Genomic DNA, 23,358 nt, shown 5'->3' on the forward strand with positions numbered 1-23,358 from the left:
ATGAAATCTGTTCAGACTTTAATAGGATAAATCACAGGGGATATTCTAGAATAAATCAGAAAGGTGGTTTTTTTTTCCTTTTTTCCCTCCAAAGTATTAAGTGATTTGAATGAAGAACCAACTTATGGCTTTTTAAACCTGACAATAATTCAGTGGGTTTTATGTGCCTGAAGAGGGGTTAATTTTCCTAACATAAAGGTTGAAGGAGGGAGGAAATTTCTTAATACAAGGGACAGAGTTAACTGTGATTGACATTTGGCTTTCTAAGCAGCTTCTCCTGGAACATTGCACTAAGTGCAAAATGTTGAACTATGGCCCGTACATTTATTATGAATTCTAGTTAGCTGATGGGTTTGGACATTTTTGAGGTGTTCTGTAGAAAAGGAGAGAATTTTTCATACTCCTTCTAATTATGACTTAGCCTTTCTTAGAAGGAAGGAGCTCTGTTTTCAGGCACCAGGTGCCACACGTTTCATCTGTTAGTTTCAGGCTTAGAGCAGATGCAGCTCGATACATGCTGGTAGTACACACTTAATTTCAAGAAAATAAAGACTTACCAAGCCAGAGATAGAATCCTTCAAAGAAAGATTCTTAAAATTGTGTCTAAATTCATCAGGTTGTTGTTGCTAAAACAGATGCTGGTTTATCCATTTCTCCAGTCTTCGGCTCACTTAGTGCCGTGGCCAGGGAACTAAAAAAATACCTTTCTGTCTGCTCACACCATTTTATCAGCCACCCTTTCTTGGGTTCAAGGAAGCAGTGAGATAACGAGGTTTAACAGGGGACTGACGTTCAGATCCCTCAGACCTTCTCCTGGTTCATGTTGTTACTTAGGGCAAAGCATGATGCTCCAAGGACCGTTTTGTTTCTGTCTTCACTGAGACCCAGCTGAATCCAGTGGCAGCAAACATTTTATCTCCACCAGGACAGGATAGGACTCTGGGGTCTTTGCTGAAGTCAGTGGGATTTATACACAGGAACACCAGCTGAGCCCCAGTGCAGTGATCTTCAAGAGTACATCTTCAAGGGCTTTACACTTGGTTTGCTTTGGGGTTTTTGTCCTGGGGTCCTTCTCGGGAGGCCAGCTGTATTTATTTTTCACTTTGTTTTCTAGGTCTAGTGTCCTGTGCTTTCCCTTCACTGTCTGGCACTGCACTAACACCAGTTTCAGGGCTATGTCCATGTTAAATAAATTAATCCCAGACATTGGAACTCAAGCTGTAGTAGTTCCTGGCATGAGTTGGGCCAGCGAGCCCTTTCCTTTGGCAGCTGGCCTCCATGCCAGAGAGCACTCCCCGCACAGCGACTGGTAACAGACATAGCTCAGAAACCTGCTGTGTTAACACGTCTCTACTGAGACTGCAAATACAGCACTGCTGCACTTTCCCAGTCTGTCTGCCCTGTGCATTTTTCTTCTCTGAAGTTCTTATATTGCTTGTTGGTGTAAGGAAACAAATCATCCAAATGATAATAATAATAATAATAACGTTATACCCTTGTTTTTCAGCCACAGCCCAGCTCATAAGTATTACTTGACCACAGATCCAATCACCGGCTCCATCTACCTCTCTGACACCAACAGCCGACGTATCTACAAAATCAAGTCAACCACATCAGTGAAGGACATTGTGAAGAATTCAGAGGTGTTGGCTGGAACCGGAGATCAGTGCCTTCCGTTCGACGACACCCGCTGCGGAGATGGAGGCAAAGGCACCGACGCTACCCTTACAAATCCCAGGGGTGAGACTGCTTCTTCTCCACAGGCTTTTTTAACAGGATCTGTTTGAAAGGGACTTGTTTAGTAATGCTGGGGACCGCTCTCCTTTCCTATCCGAAAATAACCCAGGACTTTGCAGGCCTTCCCAAGCCAACCCACAAGCATGTCCTAAGGGCTCATCTTTGGAAAAATAGAATCACAGAGTCATTAAGGTTGGAAAAGACCTCCAAGACCATCTGGTCCAACCACCCCCCTACCACCAATGTCGCCCACCAAACCATGTCCCTAAGCACCACGTCCAACCTTGCCTTGAACACCCCCAGGGACGGGGACCCCACCACCTCCCTGGGCAACCCGTCCCAATGCCTGACCGCTCTTGCTGAGAAGAAATGTCTCCTCATTTCCAACCCGAACCTCCCCTGGCACAACTTGAGGCCGTTCCCTCTGGTCCTATCACTGGTTACCTGTGAGCAGAGGCCGACCCCCAGCTCCCCACCCCTTCCTTTCAGGTAGTTGTAGATGCACCTCACTCTCAGACCGTCCTGGTCTTCACACTGAGTGGCTGGGACAAGTGTCCACTGGGACAAGTGCCAGACCAGAGGTGTGTAGCAATGGGCACATGTGCAAAGAGCAATAGAATAAATCCACCCATCAATTTTATGCCCGCTTAACTACTTATGCTCCTTACCAAATAGCAGTGTTTGGTCCTTACCAATCTCGGTAGGATTCACCTATGTTCAGTTCATTAAGGCTCTCTTGGCATTAAAAAAAAAAGAAAAACAAACTCTATTAGCATTGCTATATGTAAAATACCAACAAAACCTGCAGATAGCTCAGAGATACATAAAATTCAGGTTTATACATTGACATGAGGCACCGTGGCATCTAACTTAAATGTTGTAGCGCGGTGGATGCTAATTTTGATATAGGAATTGTCTAATTCAGTATGACTTCACCTTTCTCCTGATTAGCTTACTTATATTTGATAAAGGCACAGCCAAATCAGAATAAAAGCATCACACAGCCTTCATGGCTGTGAACTAAATTGTTCAAAACAGGTTTAGCCAAACATATGCAGTCCTGCGTGTAGCCAAGACTTCAGTCTGGCAATCTCAAGGTAACAAGCCCTGCATATGGAGGATGTCGTTCCTCCCAGCTGTCCACAGCTCCTATGAAAAAAAAAAAAAACACACAGAGGGTGTAAAGCTGGGGTGGAAGATACTGTTGGTACACACACCTTCTGCAGTGTTTGTGAAGAGAGGAGGGAAGAGCCCCCGTGCAGGAATGCTGCTAGAAATGTGGTGTTTTTGCCTGCTGTGCTCTGCATCTTCTTGCCCAGTTGTTTGGATTGTGGGGAGTTATTTATAGGTTCTTGGCTTGAGCATCAGTGTGCTGTAGGTTTCCTTTTTCGTTGCATCTGGGAGTGGTAGCTCCCTCCTTCCTTACCACAGCGATTTCCAAGCCCATCCCAAGCTCTTTGTAAAGCAGCTCCTCGGCAAAACCCAGGGATCCTCTAATAAGTTACTTCCCAAAGAGCAGGCAGGGTGAAGGCAGCTGAGCTCTTGTTTCTCTTTCTTGGGAAGTTATTTTTCTTGACATAGAGATGACATTATGGTTACTGAATCCAAGAAATCCGAACCGATTTAGTGACCTTTTGTGTCAGCTCTACTGATTTTTGTTGTTGTTGTTACATGTGAGCTAGTTGTTTGCTGGCAGGATGCAGAAGAAATTACCTTGGGAGACCTGCTCTGTGCCAAAGAGCACTCAAGGCCAAACTGCTACCCTCGTAACATTCAAAGGGCCCAGCGTGGGTTCCAGGCACTCCAGACTCCCATGAGGTGACCATTATACTGGGATGAAGTATTGCCAGAGGCACAGATGTAGAAAGGGAATGGCTACCTGTGGGCAGAGTAGAAATTGTCTCGTTGAAATGAGAGGGCTGAGTGAAAAGAAAATTAAGTGACTAGGGCAGAGAGATTCAGACAGGCTAGCAGATGAGTCATGAGATCAGGGAATCCAGAAATCCGTAATCCAATTTTCTATACCACTTTGATGTTCGACCAGTCCAAAAAAAAATTTTTTTTGGACCTCCATTCTCCCTTGTACAAGATAAGAGGAATATTATTCATTTCCCTACACAGGTGGAGGTTGCGAGGTTTAGCTGAATTATGTTTCTGCATTCACTATGGGAAACAGAGCTCTGGAGTTCAAAGCTTTCAGCGCTGAAATCCTTCTTGTTGGCAATTCAGGCTCTCAGGAGGCTGTTCTTCCACCTCTATCATACCGCGGCAAAACGCATGCATTCGTTCCTCATCGCTCAGGAATTTCACAGAACAGAAGTAAATTGAGAGTGAAAGAGGAAATGACAGGAAGCAATATGGCAACAAGAAAATAATAATCCAAGAGCCCACACCCCTGATGGAAAGCTCGCAAACAGCATACCCTGATCTGGTTCTAGCCTGAGTCTGCAGTCTGCTGAGACAAAAGCTTTGGCAGGTGCGAGTCCCTTCCCATTCACCTCAGTAAATGATTAACAGTGAAAACTCACACTAACGATGTAATGTCAGCGTTGTTTACACCGTGCATCCTAGCAGAAACATCCAGCAATTGCTCTTTCTTGGTGCGACGGTATTGCATAATAGTTCAAAATAAAAATGAGCTATTGCACAAGTAACCAGTAGTCCTCAGGCTACCCTCTGCTCCCCTCTCTTGGCAGGGAGAGTGAAGGACCAGAGGAAATTAGAAAATGATTCTGCAGCTATAGAAATATCAGCTGGCCAGGGCGGGACTCGGAAAGTTCATCTCTTTAAGAATCACTACTCTTCATGGGACTCTACTTTTAAAGGCTACAGTTAATTTTTAACTGATGATAATTACCATGTATTTTAAGAACATCTTTGCAGCTTGTTCAAAAGGTGTAAGGAAACAAGGTCTTGCCTCCACTTTGACAATGCTTTAATCAGCTGATATCTGCAGCCTGCTGGAAAATACTGAAGGAATATAACCTGCCAGGTGAAAAACAGCAGTTCATAAAAACTGGAGAATCAGTCACGGGGTGTCAAAATAGGCTTTTGCCTACCTCCAGCCTCTTGGACCAATCGAGGATCTGATCTAAGTAGAACTTTTGGTTCTTCTTTCCGTGGAAGGAAACTCGTACCTTGAAGGCTGGTTCGTTCTGTGTCGGTGCACATGTCTGAGTTGTACGAACCAGCCTCTGGACGTGCCCTGGAAGCACTCCTGGTGACAGAGCCCAAGGGACACAGCCGCCCCCAGATATCACTGCTCACAGTGATTCTCCACTTTCTGAGCAGGAGCCTTTTCCCCATAACATTGGTCACCTCTTCCAGTTCCCACCTCGCCTCCCACCAGTTCAGAGGGGATAATTTCTCCAAAGTGTGTTCTGGATAGAGGTCCTTGTCTTGGAGAGAGAGAAATCCTTTTTGGCTTACACAAGACATTAGGACGGATAAAAGCCACCCCTGGAATTTCATTCTTCCCCTATCTTTGGCTTCTCTGATAAAGGTAGGCTGTACAAATACAGGACAGGTAGATCGACAGAGGAAATAGTGGGGGCAGTTGTTTGATCAGAGTGTTTATCATAGCTGTTAGGAACCAATCTGATCCCTCTGTTCATTTGCCACAGAGCTCAGCAAAGCTTTCAGACGCCAGCAAATTTCAATGTATCCTTGCAAATTAAAGCGTTACCACTTTCTAATTATCATCTGCTAATAACGATCGCCTTCTACAAGCAATCTAAAGAAAAATTAAAACTCCAGCTTGTCAGAGCATTTGTTTTCATCTGAGTACTCACCAGTGGTTCTCCTTGGGAAAAAAATGTTGTGGCAGAGAAATTACCAAGGAGCCTGCAATTAAGAGAGACGGCAGTGACAAGTCTATACAATAGGAAGATGGTTTCAGAAAGGACAGGGCTGGGGCCAGGGGTGTCTCATTCATTTAGCACCACAAAAACAATGCAAAATGCAGTAATTGATTTGGGGACAGATTGCTTCCTTCGCTGCGTCCTGCTGAATGTGTAAACAAAATCTCAGTTGTTCGCTAAGTGTTCTCGGGTTTGACAGAATTATAAGAAGAAACTCAGCCTTCCACAAGCACTTAGAATTTGTATCATCAAATAATAACGTAAGGGCTATTTCAGGGAGGATCAGAGGCTGATTGAACAAAATATCTTGTCTCTAACTGTGGCCAGCAAAGACACATAGGGAAAGGGGCAACAACAGTGACCTTTCCCTGCTAACACTCCGGTCATTGACATTTGGGGAGCTTTCTGAAGAGATTGCACCTGGACCCGTGATTAGATGCCACCATCAATTTGTTGAGAAACCTCGCTGAACACCCATTCTTTTTCTTTGAAGACATCCTGTGCTAATTTCCATGACTTATTTAGCCACAGTCTGAAGAAGTCTTGTCTTTTTGAGACTAGAAGAGTGTTTGTTGTTCTTCTCTCCCTGCCTTTCCTAATCCATTCTTGTCCTCTAGCTCCTTTCTTGACCACTGCAGAGCCCCAAGTTGATCATTGCAGAAAACTTGCACAGGAATTCCACCTTCTTTTTTTTTCCTGTGAGCTATTTTACGGCTTGTCATTGCATATGGGTAGTTAGACTTACTCCTTCCCCTGTGAATTCCTCTGTACTTATTGACATTGATTTTCATCTGCCATTTTATCACCCAGTTATTCAGCATCCAGCCTGACAAGAAAGCTCTGAATCTGGATTCCTTTAGTACCTATTTTTTCACTTAAAAGGGTTCTCCCCACCCTTTCTTTTTTATTTTTCCAAGTAGAGCTATACGTGCAATGCAATCACTTGTAGAGGTTTCTTTTTTATAGCAGAGTCATTGTGTTCCAGTATTTGCAGTGGCACCTTGCACTGTCACTTCCTCACGCCACAAGGTCCTGACATTTCAAGCAAATGTCATCACATCCCAGCTTTCTACCAGCACAGCTCACTGGTGCGATGCACGGGGTGCCGCAGCCCTCGTTCCTTACGGGATCGTAGACTATCCAGGAGGAACCAACATGATTTCCTACCGCATCTATTTCATAACTCGGAGCTTAAAATTTGGACCTGCAACACCACCTAGTTAATGGCAGCAGATGTTTTCTCTCAGTAGCTGTGAGATTGAACTTCGAGCTGTGTGCTGAAAGTCTTTAATTCCCCTTATGTTCCTATGGAAACATGAGAGGAGCCTTCTGCCAAAGCAACCCAAGGCCTTTGGCTTTACATGCGTAACATGCGAATTACCCGTTTCGGTGCCCGTTTCCAGCTCCCAGCACTGGAACTGTGCCATAATCAGATAGGAGACACAGAAATCCCTATCAAAAAGTTTGATCTGACCTCTACAATCTGCTGCATAGAAGCTGTGAGATGCCTCTTTCTCTGCAAGTCGTCCCTCCGAAGACACTTGTCTCGGGGAGAGCAGGGCTCCTCTTTGCAATTCGATTTAATTCCGAGGCAATCAGGTAAACTCAGGAAGGGACCGGAGTATTTGCTGTGCGAGGGGCAAGTGGAAAAAGGAATTAGACCTTTGACAGGCTGAAAACTTTGTTACCCTGCAGAACATCCTGGGAAATGCCAGGTAATTGAGATTGCTAGGCTCCGTGGAGGAGGGATAAGCAGAGAAGTGCTCCGTGATAGGAATGCACGCACCTGCCATCGCCCCCAAGCAGGGTGATAAGTGGCAACTTTTCTATCCCACTTTAAGTTATTTGGCTGTGCAAGCTCTTTGTCTAAGCCGGAATGCAAAATAAAGTTGTGCTGTATCAACCGATCGGAGCCAAGGAATGCCCGGATTATTATTGCTGTAACTGGTTAATCAGAGCAGCCATCAGAGCTCAGCACCGCGCACCGAGCGGCTGTCAGCACACGCTGCTGATAAGTCCAATCCAATCCATATGGAACTAGCTAAGAGAGAAAATTCTGCCTCATTTAAAATCGCATTATCCAGCCTGCCACCCTTCACTGCCTTTTGGCCTGTCACGCAGACTAATGGACAGGAGCCCTGAAAAAGACTCGTTGTGAACCTGGGACACGGGGTAAGAGCCTTTTGCGCCTGACAAAAGACAATTAAGACCAAGCGAACCTTCTGTCGTGCCTCCTTTTGAAAAGCACATGCAGCACATTGCTTGAAGAGCTCAGCTGTACTCCTGCTTGTCAAGCAAACACCACCAAACCTTAAGGAACTTGCCATTTGGTGGGCAAAATAATTAGAGGAGCGGGAACCTTCCAAGCAGATGTGCCAATATCTCGGCTGGCTCACTGACCATGGTGCCAGCTTGGGCACGATGCTGACAGATCTCATGGCAGGCAAAAACAACTTCTTTTAAGTCATGGATGCAAGCAAGACATTGATGCAGATTCCTCCAGATCTCTCTGTAGCTTTTGACAAGGTGCTAAGATACAGCTGATGGGTTGTGTAGGAAGAATAAATGGCCACCACTGCTGCAGCTTCTCCTGCGGCATTCAGGTGTGCAACAGGTGCTTGCCACTCCTCTTTGAGGTTCTTCGTTCGAGGTCTTGCAAAGATCAGTCGTGTCTTGGCAGGAATTAAGTGCAGGTATTGGAATGTAGGACTGGAAGCAATCTTTTGGATCATTTATTCCTGTCATCCATTATCCCAGAAATCCTGTCATATAATCCCCTCCAAAATTAATGAACTTCGTCTTAAAAGCAGCAAGTAATTTTTTTTTTTCTCCTCACTGCCCCAGGCGCTCTTCTGAAACCTTCCTGCTCTGCTGGTCAGATACCCAATCCAGGTCAAAGTGATGCCCTTCAGGCAGGGAGATGCTGTGAAGAAGTCAGGAAAAAAAAACACATTTTTTACCTCCCAGCAAAAATACACAGCTCCCATTCAAGTCAGTGATCTGCAACGGCAGTGTCCTGACTCCTAATTGACTTTGACTCAACAGGTCGCAGCCCTGTCTGAACCCCTCCTTTTACCTCAGCAAAATGGAGAAGTTTGTTCTTTCTCCCAAACAATGACTTAATCCCGAGGTTTTCTTGTCATTACTTCCAGGCTAGATTATCTTCTGCGCCATTTCATTTCCTCTGTAGATTTCTCTATGACCAAATATGATATATTTTTCCACGTATCATCCACCTCTGTGGCTCCCAGCCCATACAATAGTTACAGTGCTGGCTAAAGGCCATAATTCTAATTTCCAAAGCAATCAGGGGATTAGTCCCTGCTACATGAAAGGCGAAAACTTTTGATCTGTGAGTTGCTGCATCTGTAATTCACAGCATACCTCACAGTGGATGAAGACGGAGGGTAAATGTTTCAAACAAGGGGATCTGGCTGTAACAGAGCATTCTGGAGAAACACAAGATCTGGTCGCTTCTCAGAAACATTCTCAAAGCTTTCTGTCTGCAACAGATTTTCTATCATATCTGTCACTGTGATGACAGCCAAAAAAAACATTATGGAGAAGATTCATCTCACTAACTTTATCTGTCTATGCTGTAAATGTTTCCTGTGGAAATACTTGCTGTAATCTCCTTTTGTAGTCAATGAGGAGGAAAAGGTGCTTCTGGAAGGATTCGCATAATCTTCTGTGGACATCTGCTTTAGGGTGATATGCATTGCACCCCAGAAGGGTATTTCTCTCTGCTAAATGGAAAACCTCCAGCTACTTGCTTGCATGTACAATACAGATGTCTACTTCTTGCCAAGTGACTGCTACCCTGCTAATGAAAGAAACCAAACAGGAAGATCCTAATATTCATATATTCCAAGCAGAGTTTTCACCTGAATAGAAAAGGGTGTTACACGCTTCTCCATTCCTGTACTGTTCTTTTACATTCTTTGAGTGTCTTGAAGACACTTAAATATTATGCTGAGCAGCATTCTGCTACCGTAGGATAGATGAGATGGATGACTCTATTAGTATCTGTGGAGTTATTTTTAATTTATACTAGCATAAAAGAGAGGTGAATGGGGCCCTTAACTTCTTATTCCTGCCTTAGTCATGAACACTCTCTACGACCTTGTGAAAATTGCTTTATCTCTTATTTTCCCGGCATGTAAAATTAAGATGCTCACACTCACAGGCTGCTATGAGGTCTAATTAGCAAGTGTAAAGCACTAGGAAAACCTCTGATGAAAGATGCAGGGTATAGCTGGCCTGGGATAAAGAGGATTAAAGGAGGTTGTGGTAACATAACAAATACTTGAGAAATGATGCCTAGGGGGAAGTGAAATGGCACATATCTTTAGGTGAGGAAACAAGAATCAGCAGTCTGTAACTGTTGTTGGCAGACTTCAAGTCCACTGGTAGGAATGCGTCTACAAAGGGACGATGAAATAAATCACCTCGCAATGTTCAGAAACAGGTGAGCTACTAGAGATGAGTAGGATTATCCCAGCAGAAACCCTTCCACATTTATCCATCTGGAATTTGACTGACCTGGTGGGTCTTTCAGAGCCTTTCTCATCACTGTCTCTGAAACGTTTCCCAGTGTAACATTTTCATGCCCATGGCTTAATATTCATACCATGAGCAAGGCATCATGTTTCTGAACGCGTAGAACACGTAGTTATTAGAATCCTTTTTGAATGCCATAAAATATATTGTTCCCAACCAAACCAGCAGTCTTACACTTTCATGAGTCAGACCAGACCCATTCATCTAATATTTTCAGGTTGCTATTCCTTTCTGACTGATGTGTTTTTTTCTTCCCCAGGCATCACTGTGGACAAGTTTGGGCTGATTTACTTTGTGGATGGCACAATGATCAGGCGGATTGATCAGAATGGGATCATCTCAACAGTGCTGGGTTCCAATGACTTGACATCTGCTCGGCCTCTCAGCTGTGACTCTGTCATGGACATTTCTCAGGTAAGACAACCCTTTGGTTTGGTTCTCTGCGGAATAAAAGCCTAGGCATTCACCTTGTCTGCATGTCTGTGTGCCTCCCCAACTTCGACAAGGAGATAAGGACTTAAGGAGAATTACATCCCTACATATTCTGTAGCATGAAAATTACTGAGTCAAAAGAGAGCTCCTATAAAGACTGAAAGACCTAACTCCGAAAGTTGCTGGGGAGAGAGATTTTAAAGACTTCTTTCAGAGCTCCCAACCGTGTGAAACAGATTCCTGGGAAAGCAGGTTTCATTAGGCTCATTTCTCAAGAAACTAGTTGCTTTAAATTAAAAAGGCCAGGCAACTATACTTATTTTAGTGGGGATATAACACTTTGCTCTGTTATAATAACTTAGCAAACCATGGTTTTTTTTTTCATTGCTTCCCTCCATTCTGATTTGGCCCAGCAAAATTTTAGGCCTGAATCAAATTAACATCTAGGAAATACTGATTGGAGGCTGTGGTGCCAAAATTAGCAACAGCAGGAAAACAAGAATCTTGAATTGCATCAGATTGCAAATTGGTTGCAGCTACCATCATGCTGGGCTTTTAAGTCCTGCTGCTTAAAGGTGGAGGGGAAAAAAAAGAGAGAAAAAGAAATCTCAGTTTGCTGATTGCTTTGCTTCTGGATAGTGCAGAAGAGAAATCTGTTACAGCCCAGCACTCAGTTTTGTGGGGCACTGGCCAACTTGTCAAATTGTGCCAGTTTCGAGATGCTGTCCTTTGAAACCTTTGTGCCACTCGTTGTTTGCTTGGCTAGAGGAATGTTGCCCTCTCCTATGAAAATACAGATCATAGCTGGAGGGCTAAGTACTGTTATTCAGCCACAATAGATGTCAATGGGGTTTCCTTTTTGTAACTACCTAGATAATTTCCGTGCTCCCATATGGAATCTGTTCTTCTTGTTTTTCTCTCTAATTTGAAAAGGTTATTCTTGCTTCTTTGCAACTGGTTCCCACTGTCCGCAATTTATGAACAAGCTGAAATTATGAGTTTAAAAGCTCTCATGCCTTCTATAAAAGTAAATTTTGCTGGTTAAAGGCCATTTTGTAGTATGTTTCTCATCTTAAAGGCATGTTTTTTCTTTATCCGAATTTCAGGGGCAGTTACCACAAGACCATTGAGGATTCAGGCTTTAAAAAATATTCTCTGTCAAGTTATGTAGCTTATATGCATACCAGTGTCATACTTAAACATTTCTGAGATGAGCTAAAATGGATCAGCAAAAGCCTCTTTCTTTCCCTTCACAAAATTACAGGAGCCATTCCTAGATTAATCTGTCCTGTGATGGACAGATTAACCAGTCATGTTCTGGACAGACACACCAAAGACAAGATTAATGAGGGGAAAAAAACAAACAAACAAAAGCAATGAACATCTAAACAAAACCCAGCTTGGGAAGTAGCTTTTCATTATTTACAGTGCATAGAAGGGTCTTTTCTGTCAGGTCCCTGAGGCTATCTGGGACATGAAATATTTAGCTGCCAATGTTGACAAGGAGTGTTTTTTAAGAAATTGAAAATTCCCTTGTCGGTTCAGTATAAACTCTGCTCTTGATACTAACTCAAGGCTGAGGAGCTTAAAGACCACTGGAAGGGATGGAGGCATGCATTATTGAAGAGGAAACCATGGGCTATAATGTTTTACTACAGGAAGGGTTAAAATAGGCCAGGAGCTGAGAAAAGGAAGACTTTGCAAACGGAGAATCAGAGTAGGCAGAGCTCAGAACTGTTTTTAGCCATGAAACTGAGCTTCACAAGCCCAGACATTAGAAGGGATAATGAACTGAGTACCATGCAACTGATGCTCTTAAAACAAAGCAAAACAAAAAAAAAAAGTTGAAAAGTGATTTAAACATGAGTAGAAGCACCAAAAGTAAAGCATGGCTGTGGCAGAGATGGTCAAGCACAGGCTTTAAAAGTGTGAGTCTTCTGTGTGTTCCTCTAGTTCTTACCTGGTCTCTTCTTGTTCTTGGTTTCAAATGTGTGCCCTTCCCACAGCTCTCAGTCACAGCACATCCATAGCGCCATTTGGTACAGGGAAAAAAAAAAACAAACATACACAGGAGATGGGAGAATGACACAAAGTGGACAGTTCTTCAGTTAACCACTAGGTATCAAGTCTACCTGCTCTAACTTCGAGTTGCCTGGCTGACTGAAAGGCAGGATATAACCAGAACAGCTGTTCTTTTTTAACTAGTTGAATATCTATTTAAAAGACTGCCTGGAGGTGACCAAGAGCATTCTTCAAGGTTGTTCATTTCCAATTCCACTTCACACCTCTGTTATGGAGAAGAGACACAATTAAGAAAACATGTAAGCACTGTTTGACTCCCATCAGCACAACATTGACCTTTTTTATATATAAAAATGAAATAAAATAAAATAGTAAGAAAAGGAAAAAATCTCACAGTCCTTGTTAAAAAAAAAAAAAAAAGAAATTACCCTGAATTCTGTTAGTAGACCTTTCTTGGGTCTGAAAACTGAAAGAGTAAACTCACCTGAAAAGACAACATTTTGCACAAATAGAGCTAGAAATAGAGACCTTCTAGCACTCACTCACTTGTAATGTTACCAGTCATTGCTTCAGTTTACTTGTGTCTATGGATTATCAGTGTAGAACTGGAATGTGTCACTATTACTTGAACCCATTCTTCCATTATGTTCAAAAAATATATTAAAAAAACAAAAAACAAAAACAATGTAAAGACATAAGTATTTTATTTCACAAAGTGAAATAGGCTGAATTTCTTGTGATTTGCTATTTTTGCATTTTTGCAGCATCAAGCACAAAATACGTGGTTATAACTTGGTGTACACAAATGCTGACGCAGCTGCCAGCTTTCTGTATCTCTTCATGTCATTTACCCAGAGGAGCAGTGCCACTTGTCTGGAAAATCCTTTAGCTGAAGGATCATTGTTTTGTTTGACTGATCAGTTTCACAGCACTTCAAGCAACAAAATTCCCAGTCTCAGGTCTCCACTCTCAGGTCCAGGCTCTATGAGTCCAAAGAGTGTAGGGTGGTTCAAAGAGGGGAAATCTCATTTGAATCTGAAACTTCTAGTTTCCTCCTATTTCCCATTCTCCTGGCACAACACTGTCAGCTCCTGTGCTCCTAGGGCACTGATGCCACTTTGCACGGGATGAGACACCTCACACCAAGGTGGAGAGACAAAAAAAGCCATAGAATAGAATCATAGAGATCATTAAGGTTGGAAAAGCCCTTCAAGATCATCTGGTCCAACCATCCCCCTACCACCAGTATCAGTCACTAAACCATGTCCCTAAGCACCATGTCCAGCCTTTCCTTAAACACCCCCAGGGACGGTGACCCCACCACCTCCCTAGGCAACCCGTCCCAATGCCTGACCGCTCTTTCTGAGAAGAAATTTATCTTAATTCATGGTAAAATGAAAGCAGAAGAGCATCTGCCTCTACCCATCACCTGCCCCCATGAAGCAAAATGTGGGTGTCCATGTGTGTCTCCCTCCTGTGAGAGGCAGCCAAACCCACTCATTCACTCCAGGGTGATGCCTTCTGTGGTCACATATAGTAATAATAATAAGCAGTAATAATAATTTGTGCTTCTTTTACACTTCTTCCTTTTACTCCACATTGAAACATCCTCACTGAGATTGAGTTATAGCAATCATATGGTGAAAAGAGGTCTCATTGTAATAATTTCCTTGTGTTGTTTCACCATCAAGGTTCGTCTCGAATGGCCCACAGATCTGGCAGTCAACCCGATGGATAATTCGCTCTATGTGCTCGACAACAACGTTGTGTTGCAGATTTCTGAGAACCACCAAGTGCGCATAGTGGCGGGGAGGCCCATGCACTGCCAGGTGCCGGGGATGGATCACTTTCTCCTGAGCAAGGTGGCGATCCACGCCACCCTGGAGTCCGCTACCGCCCTAGCCGTCTCCCATAACGGGGTGCTGTACATTGCTGAAACGGATGAGAAAAAGATCAACCGCATCAGGCAGGTCACCACCAATGGAGAGATTTCTCTCGTGGCCGGTGCACCCAGCAGCTGTGACTGCAAGAACGACGCTAACTGTGACTGCTTCTCGGGGGACGATGGCTATGCCAAGGATGCCAAGCTCAACGCACCATCCTCCCTCGCAGTGTGTGCAGACGGAGAGCTGTATGTCGCCGATCTCGGAAACATCCGAATACGCTTTATTCGGAAGAACAAACCATTCCTCAACACGCAAAATCTGTATGAGTTATCCTCACCCATAGACCAGGAACTCTACTTGTTTGACACCAGTGGTAAGCACCTTTATACTCAGAGCCTTACCACCGGAGATTATCTTTACAATTTTACTTACTCTGGAGATGGAGATATAACCCTGATCACTGACAACAACGGCAACTTAGTCAACATCCGAAGAGATTCCACGGGGATGCCACTCTGGCTGGTCGTGCCTGATGGCCAAGTCTACTGGGTGACCATCGGTACCAACAGCGCTCTCAAGAGTGTAACCACACAGGGGCATGAAGTGGCCATGATGACTTACCACGGCAACTCTGGTCTCCTTGCCACCAAAAGCAATGAAAATGGCTGGACAACATTTTATGAGTAAGTATATTATGAATATTATGCTGCTGACTTCATTCTGTGTCCTCTGAACCATGCAAACTTGTTAGATTTTTAACAGAGCTGAACAGAGCTGTAGTCCAAATAAAATGTTCAGAACAGAAAATATTAGATCTCACACAAACACTTCATATTAGATGTACGTGTGTTAGAGTTTAAATAAGCTCTCTCTACCAAATCAACTTCAGACAGAGGTTATGCTGAGCTTTTCTAAATCAGCTAAGGAATATGGACACCTGCTTCTCCTTAACTATAGTTGGGATTGGAAATTTAGTCTGCATGTCAGAGAATTTTGTTTGGCTTTGAAAGCCCTGAGAGTGTGAAAGTTCCATCAGATCCTCTTTTTCTCAGCTTTTCACCTACTTCTTGTGCTCCAGTGTCTTTTTTCAATTGTTTGAAATGGCTGATATAGAATGACAACTGACAATGACTAATGACAGCTTGCTCAGAAAATGATTCTGTAATTAATGGACTGCTCTGTTTCTGTTGTGGTTGGCCCCACTAAACTTTAAAAATAATTTCAGAGCTATTCAAGAACGTCCCTGCCCAACAAATTTTTGAGCAGAGAGAAGGTGGGTTGCAGTGAAAAATGCAGCGATGGCAGTGACGAAGATTTGTGTTTTTATTTTATGTTACTATTAGCAATTCCCTGCTTGTAAAGACCATAAAGATAGTATACTTCTGATATCAAACAGGAAAAAGATAGATTACTCAAACAAGGGCCTTTAGAAGGGTGGTCTACAAATTCATCCTGCTGTTGAGAAACCATTCCCCTCTTCCTTAGTTCCATTTTTATTCTCAAATTGCAGCCTTTTTGAAATGCTCTTTTTAGCGCATAATTTCCCATATAGTTTGAGTGGTTACATGGAAGCATTCAGATACCATAATAGTAGACCCATTGTAGGAGACCAATTTGGCTAGAATAGATAGTTCCCAAAATTACAAAGACAAAAACTGGGGAGAAAAAAAAAAAAAAAGGAAAAAAAAAAAAAGGAGATAATCAGGGAAGGAAAGCTGGCTATACCCACATACACACGTATCTGTTAGATGTGCAGTTGCTTTAGCTCTTCCTTTAAAATGCTCCAGGCCCAGTTTTGAGTTTCTTTGCTCTTGCCTCTAAAAGAACTGATGGAAACTCTGCGATGAATCTTTTGAAAGGTTATTTGCATTCCATCAAGGTCCTGTTTGCAATTACTACAGCAATATTCTTCAGTGAATCAAAGTTAATACCCTTCCATCTCTTACACTGAATTTGCTTGAGGGAGGCTTTAGGGAGGAAAGATAGGGTGTTTTTCTCTATAGGAGTGGAAGCCTGCTTTATTGTCAGGACCATCATGCTAAATCAAGGCAATATTTTCTTTTTGTAAAGAACCCAATAGTTCCTGTGCTTGAAAACAGATGTAGCAATGGACAGTGAAGTAAACTAAACATTACAGCCACTAATGGTCAGATTTCTACCTAAAGCATATTAAAAGTGTGACTGAAAGTATCAAGGAGATAAAAGGAAACAGAAGCTAAAATCCAACTTAGTCTGTGGATATATTTATAACAGTGATCCATTATAGCTCGCTATCCAACAAAATAGAGCATTTGTGAAAGTCATCATTCTGGTCCTTTTATGCACTTCAGAAGAGTCATAAGAAAGCTTTTTAGAGCTAAATGGAAGACAGTATTCTCCAGTGGTTAGGCTATGGAAATCTTGACTAGAGCAAGTTAGCACTATATGATAGCACAGCATCACTGAAAATAGAGTTGGGAATGTGTCTTCAGAGATATCTCATCCAAACCTGTGATCAGTTATCTCTATTTAACTGTTCCTGACAGATTCTGATGTAACTTTATACAACTACAGCGTAAAAGCCTCTCTCTGAACTAGTTACCTCAGCCTCCCTTTATAGGCAGCGGAGAGAAACAGGTACTTTCAAGGTGAGTTTCGGATGAGTTATGTCAGATATTGTGGCTTTAGGATATAATGAGACAAGTAGTAGCCTGAAAGTTCCTCTCCATAAAGGCAGTCCAGAATGATTAGCTCTGACAGGGGTGTTTACATTGCAGATATCTACGATTTGGTCAAATGGATCCTATCAAAGTGATCTAAGTTGTTCATAAATACTGCTAGTGATAATAATGTCTTTACTTATCTTATTGTTAAAGTTTGGTCTTACTGTCAAAATACCTTTTTAATATGCTCAGTCTAAGTCTTCCTTGCTTGAACTGAAGACTGTCACTTCTCGGCCTATCCTACCCTATCCTAGCCTGTCTTATCCTATCTGATCCTTTCCCAACCTGTCCATTAGGTTGGTCTTCTCCTCTTCTCAGCTGTGAAAAAGGCATATTAAATGTCTCAAGAACTTCCTCTGAAAAGGAAATCAGCAGTAGGAGGTCACTCAGTGGGGTCGTTTGGGGTGAATTGGCAGGGCTTGATTCTACCCTGGTTTTGCGTGCATAATCTGGAAAAAAATATAAAATCAGAACTGGTAAAATGAGAAGATTAGTAAATAAGGGTGAGATCCTTAGATTTATTGATAAATTAAGTCTCATTTAAACATATTATGTTATTATCACACGGTTTACTGCCAAGGTACAAATGTAACAGGCCACATCTAAAGAATGGGGCTGAGCGTTGACTCTCAGAGGTTGCAGTAAACAAATCATGAAGCCTTCCATGGCAAATCTGTCTAACCCATTGCTTGGATGGAAAAATAAAACGAATATGTTTACTCATCCCTCCCTACTTTAGTGAGTAGAAGGGAGCTGGTTTTCTCCCTGTACAACATTGATGAGACTAGTACTATCAGTTCTGGTGTCTGCAGTTTATGAAGGATGGGGAAAATCGAAGAGTGTGCAGAAAAAAAAAAAAAAAACAGTTCAAAAATGCAGTCGTGGGGAGAAAATGCTTTATGCTTGAGAACTAAAAAACTTGATCTGTTTATCTTAGCACAAGAAGTGTCCAGACCACAGCATGTCAGCACAAAACTGTCACCTACAGAAGGACTCTCAGCCTAGCAGAGAAAGGCACGAGAAGGGCAAAGGGCTAGAAAAGCAAGGGTAGAGACATTCAAGTTGACAGGACAGTGTAATTTTTTAGGGCTGAGATTAGCTAACCGGTAGAGCGACCAACTGTGAGAAGCAGTATATTCTCCATTTCTCGGTATCTTAAATCATAACTCTGGATGCCTTCCCTAAGATGTATTTTCTCTAGACAGAAGATATGCATGAGTCAAACACAAACTGCAGGGATGAGTGCAGGCATGGCAAGATGAAATGTAAATTCCTTGATAGCCAAGAAGTTGAAGAAGATGGTGTAAAACAAATTGATGTTTGAAACCTGCAGGTTATTGGTTTCTCTATCAGAACATCGGGAAATTTACACTGGGGAAGTTTAAGTGATTTAGAGAAATCCTGTGATCATGAGCGACCGGAAGGTGCTCTGAGTTGTTTTCAGTCCTGGCTAAGGGGGAAGGTGAAGCCCCTATTTCCATTTTGCTTGCAGCCGAGGAAATAAAGACATCAGATCTGACTCTGAGGAAAAGCTTGATGGTTCTCACTGCACATAACAGTTGTTTATGGCCCCAGGCAGGATGGGCACCACTGCTTTAAAAGTTAAGGATAAGCATAAATTCAGCTGGCAAGTTTACACTGCACCAGTGGCCCCATGAAGAACATCCCTGTAAGATTTACCTTTACCTTACTGTCTGTGGAGGACCATAAAACCAGATACCCAACATGAAAAAGCGATGGTGTTGCAAGAGTGACAATACTACATAGGTACGTGTCCAGCATCTCTGCTTCTCCTTTGGTTGTTGATCTTACCAGGGCATTTCTTAGCTTTCATTGTACAGCTGCAAAGAGCTGTGATATACGGACACATTGGTGAGACTCCGGAGAGGAGAGAAGAGGATATGTTTGGTATGTTGACCCCGCAGCAGAAGGCAAACCAGGGAATCCAGGTCCTCCAGGGGTTCAGGAAGGAGACAGGTGCTGTTTTCAGGGGGTGGCAGGCTTGCTCACAGCACTTGCAGCTCTTCCTTGCACCCTTCCTACACCAACACCTGCTGTAAGAGTCCTGCTTGATTGGGTTTAGCACAGAGCAAGGTTCAGTATCTAATGGCATGCAGTTCCCCCTTCCTCTGAGAGTGAAACTTAGCTCCCTGCAGTAATTAGCCTGTCCCTAAAGACCTACCTAGGACTTCTTTGAGGGTTTTTGTATTATATAGACCTCTGCCTCCGCAGAGGGCTTGACATTCACTGTCAATTAATGCAGGACAGCTCATCTTGTCCAGTAACCAGATTAAAGACTTGCCTTCCCGTTCAACCCATGACAGTGATAATCAGTGGCAACGGAGGTTGATCTGGATGCTCTGCCAGGGTAACAGCTTCTCGTTGTCCAGCTCCTCAAGTCAAAGACAAAGGATGCTGTGTGACTGCTTTGTTGTTGCTGCTTTTCCACTTGACATGAAAAAATCGCTACCAGCCTTCACTGAGCTGGTTACCCTTGCTGTTTATCTCTACTTCAGAATCTGGATTTTTTTTTTTAATGTATTTGTTTAAATCAAGAATATGGCAATTATCTTGATTAGCTCATGGAGATGGTATCACTGTACATTAATTCAATTTCCCTCTGAGCCAAAGTCAAACCTTCTATGCATTATTTAACCCAGATGAGGCTCTTTCACTTAGGTCCTTTGTGTGCCCAATTAGTCCTGAAGGTCACCTCCTCTGGTGCAGAATTAAATACTTACACATCACTGCAGTCAAGCCCACGAATTCAAAACCTTTCCATGGGCTGACCAAGAAATGGCAGAGAGCAAAGGGGAACGTGGAGCCAGATCTCTGGATGGGAGGGGAGGGAAGCATTGACCCGTAATGTAGGAAGGTGTTTAATAGAGGACCAAACTCTGCCAAACCTATAATGGTCTGAAGGTAGGAGCCAGCTGGGCTGAGGACACGGGAGGACCTTGGATGGCTTCCTGACACCCCCAGCACTCAGCAGAGGTCCCACCCCAGCACCAGTGGTGCTTGGTGCCGAACCAACGCTCTGGTCTGGGTGACTGGGACACCAAAACAGGGGTAGAATGACCATGATAAGCATTAACCCAGACTCGATCTGCCTTGCAGGTGGCATAAAAGCTGTGCAATTTCTTCTCTCGTAGTCAAAACCAGAGATAAATAACACTCATTACCTTTAGAGGAGCAGCCACCTCTTGACTTTGAGAAAAGCTAGCTTGCTGCATTAATAACATCCCTTTATCACCAGCTGATATCTCAGGTCATACACAGAGATTTATGGGATTTGGTGGCGTCCTTGGTTTAGCGTAGTTCAAGTGAGGGTCTCTTCCCGTGGCTGCAGCAGGCTGGAGCAAAAGAAACACGAGACACTTTTACTCTCCCTCCTCTTCTGCCTCTTTTAGCAAGTTTTCTTCGCTCCACAATTTCTTCACGATAATATAACCCAATTCTTCACTGTTCCTCTGCAGAAGCTACAGTGAAACTCCAGTAAGTGCCAAGATAAAACAACACCTCTCCAGTCCTCTCGCTAAGTTGTGAGGTCATGTTTGGAGCCCGTGGCCTGGCCTGAAACGCAGCTAGAAAGGTCTTCATCTTCTGGTTTGGGCAGCCAGAAAGCTCTGCAGACAGTGGCTGCAGCCTGGCTTTGTGTCATTAGGGAGAGGACTCGCCTTCATACATATTTGAGTAGTATCGGTTTGTCTATTATGGATTTATTTTTAATGTTGTGTTTAATGTTGTTTGAAAAATTGCGAAGAGACAGGCTTGTTGAGAGGCGGCGGGTGCACGGCTGTATAATCACACACAAAATATAGTTTGCAAAGTACATTAGGACACTTTGGCACTAAATGCAATATTATTACAGTGATTTTTTTTCCAATCTATTTGACTCGTAGTTTTAAAAGGCTGATGAAATGTGAAAAAGCTAAAATGAGGAAACTCGGAGGCTCAGGCAAGGAATTGATTTCTGAATAGACGGTACTTAGGATGCTCTCTTTAATTCCCAAGGCCCAGGTCTCTACACAATGGTAATGTGATAAATGAAAGCTCTGAATGTTTACAAGCTAACAATTAGGCCTCATAAGCACCAAATACCATTTTAATTCTGGGCATTGAACCTTAGCTAAATACGTTTCCAATTGGGAATGGATGGCAACAGCTTCCTTTGCTGGCCTAATAATTGTCACTGTAATTGTGAACGCTGAGGCTGTGCAGCAGGTTTGAATGGGAGGCAGCAGCTGTGTTAGCAGGTGATGAATTCATTGCTCCGAGTGGCTGCTGCGCGTGCACTCCCATGTTTCAGCATTTCCTTAATTCAGAGCATTTGGAGAACACAGAAGTCTCAGGCTGTGATGAAAACTGGCCCACGCCTAAATCCCGAGGCTGTGGAAACCTGGCCCAGGGGGGCTTAGCTGCGAAATGAGTTGACTGGGAGAGATTTATCTTACCCCAAATACCAGGGCACATATCTGCAGTCGCTTGGCCTTCCTCTCCAAGCTGAGGATGAGTCCTCTAAGTGCCTTTGTAGGGCTGAAGGCAGGGATAGAAGGTATGGACACAGCCATGTCAATTATTTAACGTGTTAAGCACATTATCTGCTTGGGATGCTGAAGCCTTCAAGCTCGTGTGTCCGGGGAGACTGCGGGGGTGTGAGAGATGACATCAGGTATGTGCCGTATGCTCGAATTCGGGGGAAAAGAGGGAAATGCTCCAGTCCTGACCAAAACAGAAAAGAGGAAAGGATCTGCTTGCCAAGAGCAAAGCACCGCGTGTGTCTCCTTTTGCACAGCCACCGCAGCACTAAAAGGAGCTTTTGTCTGGCCGTGAGTGTTTTACACTTCATCTGCCGCTAATTAAAAGCCATAATTAAAACCGGAGCAGTCTAGTTGTGCTGCCTTCCCCCCCCCTTGCAAGGCGTGACCCCCTCGCAGCTGCAGCTAGGTGAGCTGTCACCCCAAAGCGAGCGCTCCGACGGTCCCCGCCTGGCTCCTGGGCAGAGCTGCAGCAGGCGCAGGGAGCACAGATGGTTCGGGTTACTCCTGACAGAGGCTAATGTGGTGACGAAGGAGGTGCCAAAAGTCTCATGTACACGTGCAGGCATCTTAAACGGATTCCTGCATGCCATCACAGGCTGCCGTGGGCCAAAATGAGCCTTGCTCCTCGGGACACAAAGTCCCAAATGGATGCTCTTGGTGAACTTCTCCCCTGGCGTGTGAGTTTTGTGCGGCTGGAAAAATGTAACCATGTAAATTATGCTTGTTGTACTCGTTTTGACTTAAAAAGAAAAACACATGCAGAGATTTAGGCACCATCATACTCTCTCTTTTTTTTTTTTCCTGTTTAACCCAGTTTGCACAGGCAGAGGGTATCAGCATATTTGCCCGCTATCCCACCACTGTGGAATAGCAAAAAATCAGCTTTTGCTCTCGTTTAGTGGGATGAGAGGCTGCAAACGTACGTGAGCAGGTACCTTGTCTGATCCCCAGGATGCTGGGGAAGTCGAGTAGTGCCGAGCGGGTGGCAGGAGAGATGTTAAGAGGTGTCTGGGGACATCGTGGAGGAGCCCAAAGCTGCTGGGAGTGGGGTGGAGGGTTGTTTAAAGGAAGGAGCGGCCTTTACCAAGCACTGGAGGACCATTTGTGAGGGTGCTGTGGGCTGGATGTCCAGGAATAAATAAGAGTTAAGGATCTGCATGTCTGCTGCTGCTTGGGGCTGTTAAACTGAGCATCCACAGGCTTTGTGAGGGCTTTTTTTGAGCTGTAAGTAGGGCTTGCATGGAAGATAGGTTTTGTGCTATCAGCATGATGCTGAGTGTCATTCAGTTTGGATAAATCCTGTGACTCAGAGGACATTGACTCAGCACTTCAGTGAAATAGTAGCCACGTGGCCATCGCTCTCTCGCCCCATCCTGGCTCTTGCTGTTCTTCTTTCCCTAATCCGTGGACCTGCTTCCTTTCACACTCACACCTGTGTTACACCAGAGTCACCCCACAGACTTCAGCACAACTAGATTCGTGCCGTTATTTTTAGGAGGTGAAACAGGCTCAGTTCCAGCAGCTGATTCTTAAAAACGATAAACATAGCAGGATCCTTTCCCTACAGTTACACCAAGTCAGAGGTGCTAAATTCAGATCCCATCTTCCTTAAATTTCA

At 43.7% G+C, this 23,358-nt stretch overlaps 1 protein-coding gene across 7 annotated transcripts in view; it reads left to right on the top strand.

The window, feature by feature from the left end:
* The window catches only part of TENM4 (teneurin transmembrane protein 4), a 1,681,110-nt gene that overhangs the window by 1,622,929 nt on the left and 34,823 nt on the right, over nucleotides 1–23,358 (top strand). For all 7 annotated transcript variants that reach the window (XM_080576311.1, XM_080576312.1, XM_080576313.1 and 4 more), the window contains 3 exons: nucleotides 1,508–1,740; nucleotides 10,417–10,571; nucleotides 14,303–15,180. In XM_080576311.1, coding sequence (XP_080432437.1) covers nucleotides 1,508–1,740; nucleotides 10,417–10,571; nucleotides 14,303–15,180 — 1,266 coding nt within the window. The remainder of the gene's footprint in view (nucleotides 1–1,507; nucleotides 1,741–10,416; nucleotides 10,572–14,302; nucleotides 15,181–23,358) is intronic.

This window comes from Anser brachyrhynchus (assembly GCF_964034855.1).
Source record: "Anser brachyrhynchus genome assembly, chromosome: 1".
In the NCBI taxonomy this organism is placed as follows: Eukaryota; Metazoa; Chordata; class Aves; order Anseriformes; family Anatidae; genus Anser; species Anser brachyrhynchus.